This window comes from Dunckerocampus dactyliophorus, chromosome 3 (genome assembly GCF_027744805.1).
Source record: "Dunckerocampus dactyliophorus isolate RoL2022-P2 chromosome 3, RoL_Ddac_1.1, whole genome shotgun sequence".
NCBI classification, from domain to species: Eukaryota; Metazoa; Chordata; class Actinopteri; order Syngnathiformes; family Syngnathidae; genus Dunckerocampus; species Dunckerocampus dactyliophorus.
The window spans coordinates 8,346,828-8,359,363 of NC_072821.1; the positions used below are offsets into that span (position 1 = coordinate 8,346,828).

At 39.4% G+C, this 12,536-nt stretch overlaps 1 protein-coding gene across 3 annotated transcripts in view; it reads right to left on the bottom strand.

Moving 5' to 3' along the window:
* Positions 1 to 12,536, bottom strand: part of ush2a (Usher syndrome 2A (autosomal recessive, mild)) — a 186,853-nt gene that overhangs the window by 22,551 nt on the left and 151,766 nt on the right. For all 3 annotated transcript variants that reach the window (XM_054771236.1, XM_054771237.1, XM_054771238.1), the window contains 5 exons: positions 12,157 to 12,314; positions 9,419 to 9,577; positions 8,635 to 8,797; positions 7,315 to 7,532; positions 7,105 to 7,241 (listed from right to left, as the gene is read on the bottom strand). In XM_054771236.1, coding sequence (XP_054627211.1) covers positions 7,105 to 7,241; positions 7,315 to 7,532; positions 8,635 to 8,797; positions 9,419 to 9,577; positions 12,157 to 12,314 — 835 coding nt within the window. The remainder of the gene's footprint in view (positions 1 to 7,104; positions 7,242 to 7,314; positions 7,533 to 8,634; positions 8,798 to 9,418; positions 9,578 to 12,156; positions 12,315 to 12,536) is intronic.

Here is a 12,536-nt window from a genome sequence, read left to right on the forward strand (position 1 = left end):
GCAAAGAGTCCCAAAATACAAAACCCGAACTCTTCCACTTTAAAGGACACAGTCCTTGACCATCATAGTGGTCTATGGTTCACATGCCAACAAATGAAGTCACAAATAGTCAGTCTTATGCATTCTTTTTTGTAGATTTGCATGAAAAAGGCAGCACCGACATTGTATGCTATGCTAAGCTAACTGGCTGCAACATATACACACACCCCATTCAAGTCAATCCATATGACAAAGTCCATATCATTTGACAAGTAATGCCACACTTTGTATTCATGTAGCACTTCAAGCCACGCTTATTTGTTTAACTACTAATAAAAGGCTGATACATCTTCCAAGTGTGTATGATTAAATACACACGTGCCATGTCTGAAAGCTCCTGTTGGCTTGAAACACAGTTGGCTGGCTGGCCCCCGCTCTCTGATGGGCCCTTAATGGTAAACTAACAGATTGTAAACATGCTGCTTGCTCTCTCTCTGACTCTGCTCCCTCCATCAATCTCTTCCTATTATTTTTTGTAATTCTTCTCTTCCATTTCCTTTCTGCTCTCTTCCCGCTCTTCCTTCCCCCTTCCCTCCATCGCCATTTCCTTGTTGCGCTCCTTCCCATCCCTCCTTTTCTCTCCCTTTCCTGGGGTGTTTTTTAAACAATGTGTCCTTCATGTACGGTTGGTTACAGGGCGTACAGAAGGACATCATTAGCGCTGGTGGTTAAGCTGTAATTTACACCATTACCGAGGTAGGGGCCATTTTTATTGCCTAGTAAATTTCAGCTCTGAAATATTTAGACCATATGGCTCAATTTGTGTAATAACCTTAATTTCCAAGCACCCTTCAGCTCCCTTCCGCACCGGCTGTTGTTGGCGGATGATGTGTGTGCATGCTTGCATGTGTGTGCATGGGGAGCACACACACGCGCGCACACACATGCTGAGCCAGGTGCATGGCGAAAATGTAAGCGCATACTCTTGCACTTAATCTCTAACATACACATTAAACAATGTCTTCCACACACTCATTTGTTCACATGGGGACGGACACACACACACACACGTATGTATGCATGCCGCAAGCAGATTAATAGGGTGTCAGCTTGTGTTTGGGTGAGGGAGCGTCAGGCGTCGGCCAGATGGTTCTCAGGGATGATGACTGTCAGGGGTCCTGCTCTGATCAATGGGATGTATTAATACGGCACACTTAGAGTGAGAGACACACACACCCTGATGCACAAACACATGAAAACAAAAATGGTACCCGTGCACACAGGAGTACAGAAACGTGTGCACATATTCACATATGGGTGATTCTTCTGAAGGGGGTACCAGAGCGGGTACTGTCACTTCAGGGGGCATGACGAACAGACGACAGTGATTTGCAGCTCTAACCAAATAAAAATATACTGCAAACACATTGAATAAACGGGGGAAACAGTGTGAAATAGACTTATGCAAGTGAACTGACCTCTGACTTGACACACAATATGAACTTCAGAGTATTTGCGTGTTATTTCTCCCTTTTTTGGTTAAAATTGAAACAATAATGAAAGTGACACTGATTCAAAATCAGAAATATGGCGTACAGTCCACCCTCATTACATCGCAGTTCGAACATCGCTCTATCGCAGTTTTGCAAAAATGTAATAATAAATGATTGCTGTTTGTGGCCTATGGCCTATTATTAGTCAAAAATCTTGAAAGACAAGTAATATGTAGTATTCTGGTAACAGGCATCAGGAATGTTACATTGATGAAACATTACTGATGACACATTACAGTACCATAGATACAACAGTGCATGGAGTCAGCCGTGGCATGACTGACATGATAGAGTGAAAAAAGTTCACCTCCCACTCCATGTGGAAGTGGTGAGTTTTTGGTTTCTTACTTAGTCATTCTTCCCCACTCCATTTCACTCTATTCGGTAGCTTGCTAAATGCTATGAGCGGTGGCCGTCTCTTATATACCTGCAGTGATCCCGTAGCCTGCGCATCAGTGTTGCGCAATGTAGCATACACAAATAATAAGAAGAGTGTAAAGGTGATAATTGGGGTGTTAATTCATGTCTACATTAATTAATGTCTGTAAAAAAAACGTATAGAATAAAATTGAATCAATAACGTTTAGAAGGTCATAGTTTTCTTATGCTGTAACTATGGAAATACACTAAGTCCCCAACTTACGAACACAATTGGTTCCAGACGACCGTTCTTATGTCGAATTGTTCTTAAGTAATAGTAGTAGTAGTAGTAAAAATAGTAGTTGGGGAAAAGGTAATATTACCAATTATATAGGTACTACATGTACATGTATACATATATACAGTATATAGTATATGCGTATGTATGTAAATATGAGTTTGGATGCAGTAGTAATATCAAACGAGGATAATTAATGAAAAAAACAATAATAAAAGTGATATAATAAAACATAATGATAAATGTTATTTACCTTTGAAGAGGAGTGGTCGAGCATACGTCGTTGTGGTGGAGTTGGAGGAGGAGTTAATGAAAAAAAGGACAAATCGTGGTCGTCGTTAAGACTCTTCTAAAAGAAGTAGTGTTCTGTGGGTGGTGTAGAATTAAGCAGGCCTATTAACTCTCCATAAACTTTAATCACACGCTCTGTCCGGGTTGTATAATTTAGCTTTCCATTTAGCTTTATCTCCCCAGCGTCTAACTCTTCTTCTGTTGGTCCCATTAGCTCTAACGCTGCCTCTGTTGGTCCCATTAGCAGTGTCACAGTGCCCTCTACTGGTCAAGCATGTACAGTAGCAGTATAAATACTGATTAAGCAACTGCAAGGCAAAATAATATAAATTATAGACCAGTCGGCTTGTGTTCGTATCCGCGAATGTTCGCTAGTTGGGTGTTCGTAAGTTGGGTACCTAGTGTATTCCGTTTATTAATATTGAATCCTACTTTGCAGAAATTCACTTATCATGGTTGGATCTAGAACGAATTAAAAGCAAACGAGGGACGACCGTTGTGTCCATGATACATGTTACATTCAAAAGTTGTACTGGTCCATTTTTTCTAATCAATACACTGGGGGTTTTTTTACATCGTGAGGTGCAGTGTGTTACTCTTGTGCTATCTAACAATGCTTTGAAGACCACAATGTTGAGTCTGGCACGGTCCATCCACTAGCTTTGTGTTACATTCAACTTACGTTTCCGTTTGTGTCAAATTACGGCAACTTTAAAGCATTTATAGTGATAGATACAGATAATATAATAATAATAATAATAAGAGTGTAATATATATTCAAGTGAAAGTATTTTAATATGCAAATTGGTTAGAAAATTATTTTCAATTTTGCTTTCTATGTCACACTTTTGGTACCCCTTTCAGCAGACTGACCCGAAAATGGCAAACTTGTTTTTTCAAATTCTTTCAATTAAAACTCATTTATTTACTCATTCAATGTGCAAATAAAGAATTCATAAAAAAAAGAGTAAATAAAAAAAGCATTTTTATGCAAATGTTACAATTGAGATATCAGTAAACAGTGCCCTGATTCCATGGTGTGTGTGTGTGTGTGTGTATATATATATATATATATATATATATATATATATATATATATATATATATATATATATATATATATATATATATATATATATACACACACATACATATATATTCTTCTGAGACTGAAACAGAACAAGCGATACCTTATTTTAATATGCAAATTGTTAACTTAAGTTTCTGCTTGCTATGTTACGCTTTTGGTACCCCTTTCAGGAGAATGACCCATATACTGTACATGCGTGTGGTCTCTTTTCTCCAGGGGTCCCTAAGGGCCACAGAGAAACATCTGGGAGAGCCAAGCTAGGGAGTTAAAGAACGAGACAGTAAAGAGGAGAAAGAAGGAGGTAGAAACTATAGAGCGGAAAAGAGCAATGAAACTAGACAGAAAATTGGATTGTGGCATGATAGGCAGATTGAAATGAGAAATAAAGGAATAACACACAGGAATGAAGGCTCTAAGTAAAATGCAGAAAGGCATGGTATAGTAAAGTCTGCAGCAAGTTTCACAAAAAAAAGGTGGAGCTTTTGTCCTCTAAAGTCTCCACTCAGAATGTGGTGATCAAGCAAAAATAAACCTGAGTAATGAGAATTAGTCTAGTGTGGAAATTAACTATAAAAAAGGAGGGTGAGAATGAATAGGAAGCATCAAAATGGTACGCAGTAGAGCACAGACCTCCACCAAGGCTGAGCACTCCAAAGTCTGTCTGTCGCTTCATATCATAATTCACTGCACCAGCTAGGCAGGCGTTAAATTTGCGTACAAATAGAGGCGCCATGATGTGTCATGTGATTAAACTGTGATAGTGAAAATGAAAGTCAGGCTGGCTTTCATTACGTAACATCACTTGCTTGACATGTGGACAGGAGTGCAGTGATCAGTCAGTTTACCATAGGTCATGTCATGATGCATGACATGCTGCTATGCCTCAGAAATGAAAAAAGGACATTTGTTCAGAAAACACGTACTAACCATAATTCCATTGAGCTCAGGAGAAAAGAAATTTAATTTACTGTAAGCAGCAACATTAACACCTTTTTCTCCTGAGTGCCTTTCCTCTCTTATTTATCTGTTTCGTGGGACAAGCTTTGCTTTTTCATGTATCTTTGTGCCATTTAATTTGTTGTGAATCACTTGTCATGAAATATGAAGAGGCATAAATAACACAATGAAAGACAACATAACATTGCATTCATTCATTCATACATGACCACACCTGCTTGCAAATGTGTTTTGTTAAAGTAATGCATATCACAGTATGGAAAATGCAAAAAATGCATCACATGATAACTTCCTTGGTGGAGGTAAAAAACAGCAATTAAAATGGATTTAAGAGAATAGAGGGAAAAAAGTTGGTCCAAAAATAGAGCCAGAACACAAGAAAGTAAGCCTTGACAGCCTTGTCTGAATGACTAACACGTCTGTCACCGAGTTGCAAGGCATGGAGAGGGGAAATGTGTGGTGTGAGGTTGTATGTGTGTGTGAGAGACTGTAAGTGTGTGTGCATTTGTGTGTTTGTGCCAAGCAGCATGTAGGGGTCCAGTGAAGCAGGCCGCCTGTGCTTCGTACCCTCATTCCGTCCGATTGCCATGACGACCCCATTAATCAGCCAGGCTGGCACAGAGCAGGGTTCCCAACCCAGCCTGAGATCAATACACACACACACATACACACACCCACACTGAACTGAGGAATGTGAATTTAAAAAAAGGAGAGCAAAAAAGATGTGGTCATGATAAGAATGTTGAATGTGACTGTGGCTAAAGCTCTCAACTTCAAGACCTTTTGATGTAAAAGTCATAATCATGTAATACTTTCTCACTGTAGGAACTAAAAATTGATTCATTTTGCCTTCAGTTTAGCTTGGTTTTTAAAAAGTGTTTTCTTTATTTTTCTCAAGCTGCTGAGCATCCCCTGAAGTCTGGTGCCCCCCACTTTGAAAGTTGCTGCTATAAATTCCATTTATTGATATGTATACTGTTGAAACGCGCAATTTAACACGGGCTGTCTGTACGTTACTATAGCCTCGTCGTATGACGTTATTTGGTAAAATGCATTTATAAAAGGCTGCCTGACAGACATACTAAGTCACTTTAGTATGTCCGACAGTCTGGAATGTTGCATTATAATACAGTATAGTAATCTGCTGTATTGTAGTTTACTTACAATTTTTTCACTCATTGACACTTTCTTTGTGTACTCGTGTACAACAATAGAGTGCCTGTGCATCAAAGGCAGGTGTGTGACAAATGACCGTCACCAAAATATGTCTATGCCATATCAATGAGCTTGTCTCGCACACCCAGCCACCCACACACAAACATGGAGTGTTCCATATCAATGAGAAGGTGAAAGGTCTCCATTTACATCTTGTATTAATTATGAGTGACAAGGCAAAGGTCACAGAGGGAGAAGAGGCCACGCGTTTGGACAGAATACAGATCTATACTTGTATCTCTTCTCCTCCATTCATTCTCTTTGCCCTGATCTATCACCCTGTCTCACCCAGCCTCTTGTTCCTCCACTCCACTTTTACTTATACTGTATACTGACATTTGTTACTACACATACTGACATATTGTTCCTCTTCTCCTCCTTACCTCCCGTATTAACACTTTAATGGTTTATTCCACATGTCCCCAACCAAAGGGCAGCTGCCCCTACGGACTGAACCTGGCTGCAGGAAACGTTCAGGTGCAATGATAACAAAAAATTAGGGCTGTAAAATGATAAAAAAAATGTGAATCAAAGTTTTCTAATTAATTAATCATGATTAATCACCATTTGCCACTATATGTGAAATATGCCTATTTTTGCAGTATTTTATGAAGCGAAAGATACAGTCGTCCCTCACAATATCGCAACTTCACAGTTTTTCTTTCATCCCATATTTAGTCCCAAATGCTGATACGATGTGGGAATATAGGTAAGGTTTGATGACGTTATTGAATGCTAATGTGCATATCTGTTTGTTGCCAACCTCAACTTAATTCATGCTAGCACACTGGCTGTTGCCACACACATCAAACGGTGACGTTATAATCTTCTCTCTGAAAAACAAACTCCAGGCTTGTACTGGTGGATGGTGATGTAGGGGTCTCAAAAGAACTCGTGTAACAAAATCTTGTGAGATTAAAACGTGACAAGATTCCTCTTTCAGAAAAAACTGTCTTCAACAGGCTGATGTCAGCAAAAAAAACAAATACCGCATTATATCGACCTGATATTGGCACATCGGTACAAGCGGTCAATTCCAGACTCCGCCTGTTAGCACAGTGTGTGCTAACATATTAAACATGGAGTAAGAGTGAAAAAAATGCACTTTCAATATCCAAGAATGAACCAGGAATTTTCATTCCGACGGCATTCCGACTCATTCAAACTCTGGTGTTACTCAGGTTTAAACTACAACCACAACCACAACCACATTATTAAACATTTTGTTAAATGAATATTTCTAAACTGATCATTATTACCTCTGTCCACAGCCAAAGTGTCTCTTGACTCTATTTTGACAATATACTGACTCCATACAAAAGCATTAGACAGAGTGCATGTGTGTATGCTTGGGCTTGTACCTCCACAGTGAGTGCAATCACTGCAGGTGAGTTGAGTGTCGGGTCCAGCTGCCGCTTCTTGTAAATTAGTTTATAATTCGTAATGAGACCGTTGGGCTCTTTTGGTTCACTCCATTTCAGATGGATAGAGTATGCACCTGTGTTGGACATGCAGAAATATTACTAATTACATGCAGAGCAAAAACTCTATTTTGTTTTCAAGTGACGCACCAGTGGGCGTGCCAGTGGGAGGAGCCATATCCTTTGGTACTGCTGACAGTGTCCGGGCTAGCGTCCTGTGACTCAGAGTTGAACCTTTAGAGTTGTAAGCTTGAACCCTGTACCAGTAGGAGGTGAAGGGCTCCAAGGAAGGGCTTGCATCAAAAAACTCCAGTGGTCCTCTAGACCAGATGAAAACCAGCAGTTCCTCCTCTGTTTCCACTGGGGACCTTGGGAAAGAAATCACTAAATTAATCACACTATCAAGCCATATTTTGTGAGGATGTTGTCGATTTTTGTGACTGACTGTGATTTATGTACTGTACATATGTAAATGTATAATTTACACGTCACGTTCCGCGTGACAGATTGGACCTTGGACCTGGTATTCATTGTTTCCACTATGATTTCCTGTTTCTCTCTCCTATTTTGTACCATAATTTCCTGTTTTTCTCTGTATGCGTCACCTTTATTTTCTGTTCAGAGCACTTTCAGCACACCTGAGTTTGTCATTTAGTACCGCTGTGTCTTCCTGCTAGTTGCCGAATCATTGTCTTTTCAAGTCTTCACACTTGGCTGTTTGTTTTGCAAGGACTTTACTACCTGCATGTTACATTCTTCTTGTATTGAGGTAAGCAGTAGTGTGAGCTCCCTAGCCAGCCTAGTATTATTCTTTTTACTTTATTACTTAAACTAGTTCAGTTCTTGGAAGCTACCTCTGTTTTTGCTTTAATAAAAGACTCCATTGACTGCACCCGCTGCCAGGTATCTGCATCCTGAAGTAACACCACTTGCTATAATAGCAAGTTGTGACATTAAAACTATAAACAAAGTAGATAAAGAATCCCTAGATAAAATGCAATAAAGTCCAAAATCCAAGTCTGGTACACTGAAGTGGACACGTGAGTGTGTGTGTGTTTGAGAGAGAGAAAAATATTGCTACTATTGCTAGTCCCTGTCTGCCTGAGTCTCGTCATGCCAGGTGTGTCACAGTGTGTATGTATACTTCTATGCTAATGTGTGTTTCCTGAGGACTTAAAGAGCTTAGTCCCGTCTGACCCTGCATACAAATCACACACACTTTGGTCAACAAGCATCCCCCGACCTTCAGCGTGACTTAAAACACACAGGAGTGGCACATGCACGTATATAAGTAGCTGCTCTGCTTGAAGACCTATTACCTAAAACTTTGAGCCTAATCTGCACTACATGCATGCATTTGTGGAGTATAGATAGTTGTGTAATGCTAACACTAAACACTTGACAAACATCAGACAACTTGTAGCAGCAATATGAAGAAGTCAATAAATATATTGCATTTGAGTATGTTACCTGTATATATGGTAGGAGGTGATGAGGCCATTGCTTTTTTCGGGGGGAGACCAGTGGATCTCTAAGACACCAGGACCAGATGCTGTTACTGAGGGTGGTGTTAGACCTTCTGGTGCAGCTTCTAAAGTCTGAACATAAATACCCTCTCCTATGCCACACCCACCTACATGGGGCAAAACAAGAGACTGGTCACATTTCTTCATTTCTTCATACCCGTCATCCAAATAGCTTTTTCTTTATGTTGTATTATACAAATTTTAATCGCCACTTGTTTATACAGTTAAGGTAGAGTGTGTTATTGTTTACTATTAACAATGTTTAACTTATTTTTGCATTTGTATGACAATTAAGAATGATAGTCAGCTGTGTGAGTTACATCCGAAGTACTTTGTTTTTCCTGTTGTCCATCATCATTAACTTTTAAAAATGATATTAACAGTGCTTCAATTATTTTTACACTCACATGTCCATCAAGATTGTGAAAATGCAAAAACACAGTAGTGTCGTTCACAAACAATATATGTTGGCAATAGCTATTATTTCTATGGCTCCAGATTACCGGTGACCCTAATGAGGACAAGCGATACAGAGAATGGATAAATAAATGGATTTCCAAATGATTTTTAAACACTTTATAGATTCCACTGTAAAGAGGGTCCTAACTGTCGGAGTTGTTACTTAAAAAGTCATTTATTTTGTGGTGGATTATAAATGGTCAAAAATATTTTATTTTTACATGAGCGTTGTAGATGACAAAAAAATACGCATGCTGTTTGACACTTACCAGTCTGACAAGCCTGCACTCGGACATGATAGGTGGTGAAAGGCTGTAGACCTGTCACAGTCAGGTTCAGGTCTTGACCTGTGGGATGCACTGCGGCACTGTCACTTCCTGGATTCAATAAGATGTTGTAATGTACAGGTTGGCTGATGTTAAACTGGGCTGTGGGAAAAGCAAGATGCAAGAGGATTATTAGACTGGAGTAGATTTTAGGAGTTCCAGACGCATTTGGACAATGACATGAGTGAAATATTAAGAGGTTTTGACATGGTTATTCTACATCATTAGACCACTGAGTACCCCAGTTAATTCAGTATTTACAAAGTATGATACCAGTTGATACAGATGTGATCAAAATCTTAAGATGAGTTGAAAAATTGCTAGAATTTGCATTTTGCACATTTAGATCTTAATGAGGTTTTAAGTAGAGCTACAATATGCAAAAGCAAGAAGGGGGAGTGAGACAAAAAAAACATTTGCAACTTGTAATTTAAACAAAAAAAACCCCAAACAAATAGGTTGTTTATCACCTGATCAAAAGTTTAAGACCACAGGCTATAAAAGCCAAAATCTGCTCAAAATTTTCATTTTCTGTCAGGCATTCACACTGTCATGCCCTCCTGATGGCTAAAGCTAAGAAGCATGGGACATTGAAAGGTGGAAAAACGTTTTATTCTCTGATGAGAAAAAATGTAACCTTGACGGTCCAGATGGCTTCCAACGTTACTGACATGACAAGAGATCCCACCTGAGATGTTTTCTACACGGCACAGTGGAGGGGGCACAGTGGACCATCCTGTATGTTCCCCTGATTTAAATCCCATAGAGAACATTTAAGAATGGATGGCAAGGGAAATTTATAAAAATGGCCATCAGTTCCAGACAATTGATGCCCTTGGTGAAGCCATCTTCACCACTTGGAGCAATGTTCCCACTAGCCTCCTGGAAACACTCGCATTTTGAAGTGATTAACAAGAACGGTGGAGCTACTCATTACTGAGTCCCACTGAGAAAAATTTTTGTTCTGGTTTGGAGAGATTTTTGTTATCTTTTGAGCGATGGTCTTAAACTTTTGATTAAACTATTCAGTTAAACTATTTCAATTTAATTGTTGTTTTCAATAAATTACTTTTTCAAAGTGCTTTTTGTCTCACCCTCCCTTCTTGCTTTTGCATACTGTAGCTCTACTTAAAACCTCATTAAGATCCAAATGTGCAAAATGCAAATTCTAGCAATTTTTCAACTAGTCTTAAGATTTTGATCAGCAATGTATATTAGTCAACACTGTATATATTTTCCATTTGACCATACAAAAGTGTAACATTTTGACCTCAAAACGGGAAAAACACACAAATGTATACAGAAACACACTGACCCTCCCCACACACACACATCTAGACTGTTAATATTCTTCGTGGAGATTTTTCCATAATTCAGGCCAACTGTATTGTGATGGGTTATTCAACATTCATGAACTGTGGATATCTTGAGAACGAACTGATTACTGGACAAATGAAAGACTTCAATTATTCACCCCCCCCCAACTTACATATGCATATGCACACACACACACACACACACACACACACGCACACACGCACACACACACACACACACACCGAAATGTACACAGCACCTCACTTCTGACTATGGCAAAGTGGACTTTTAATATCACACACACTGAGGCATATTTATGAGTAAGCCAGCTCCTCTCTTCCCCACATAAGTTTGACTGGCATTGTGATTTTCAAGTTGTTATGTACTTTCTAGCCAAAAACTTAACAATACACGTCTTTCTTACACTTGTACACAAGCAACACCACTACAATGGATGAATTTATTATTTTAAGGTACTGTCAATGTCATTTTAATAGCCATACGCCAGTGCTGTGGCCATCAGTATATGCATATGAAGATGCAAACACATGTGTATGTATGTCCACACAGACGGGCACACTGTCAGTAAGAGACACACACATACACACACTGACACACCAGTCAGAGACACTCCAGACTCTGGGCTCAGGGAGTTAACCAAGCGTGAGAACCCAGACGATATTTCCTCACCTTTAAAATCAACCCATAATGACAATAGAATAGACCTGCCTATGGAAATATCTCCACACTGATGTGCCCATGCACACGCGCGCACACACGCATACACAAACACACACACACACGCACATCTACACAAGAAATATACCCAAGCGAAACATCACACAAACCAACGCATGCAACAAAGCAAAGTGTCTTTGCTGGTTGGCCCTATAAGCAGTTTCTGAGATAGGAAATCATGCTAATGAGAGCGTAATAGTTGGCGATAGATGGGTTAGGGCAGACAATCACTGGCCCATAAGCATGAAACTCAGTCCTGAGTGTTTGCTACTGGGTGTGTGTGCGTGTGTGTGTGTGCGCTTGCATTCATAGGTCCAGAGAGGCCAGAAGGTGACTGGTATACTATTTTCGGGATTTTGTTTGGGTTTGACCCCAGTGAGAAGTGATTCAAAGCGGGAAGATTGTGTGCTCACTTCAGTGCAGTCCATCTGTGCAAAAGGGTTCTAAATATCTTAAATAAGAGTTCATCTTTTAAAGTCATTAGACTAAAACTGTCATTAAAAGACAAATATTAATGTCATAGTTAATTATATCATTAGACACCATGACAATGATGACTAATCTGCATGTCATCTTGATAAAGACGCTGTGAAAATGACCATCCATCTGTTGGCACTGCTACTCACCAGGAGGGATCCAGACCAAGGAGATGGAGTGAGGGCCTGTGATTGTCACATTGTGTGGAGCTGGGATCCCAGTGGGGCATGAGGCTGGTGTTTTCACAATGTATTTGTCACTCAGTCCAACCCCGCCGCCTGTGCTGGCCTCCAGTTCATAAACATACCTAAAGAGGTGATACAGTTTTACAGGGTATATTAAAATTGACCAAAAAAGCATACACATAAATACTTACTTCTATACATAAAGGGTATGTCACATTATCATTTGAATTGTTTTATGTTATGCTGATTTCATCATGCAAGTAAAAAAAAAAAATCACATGGCTTATTCCAGTGTGGAGTTCCTCACAGTTATGTACTTGAACCACTTATTTTAAAATTATAAA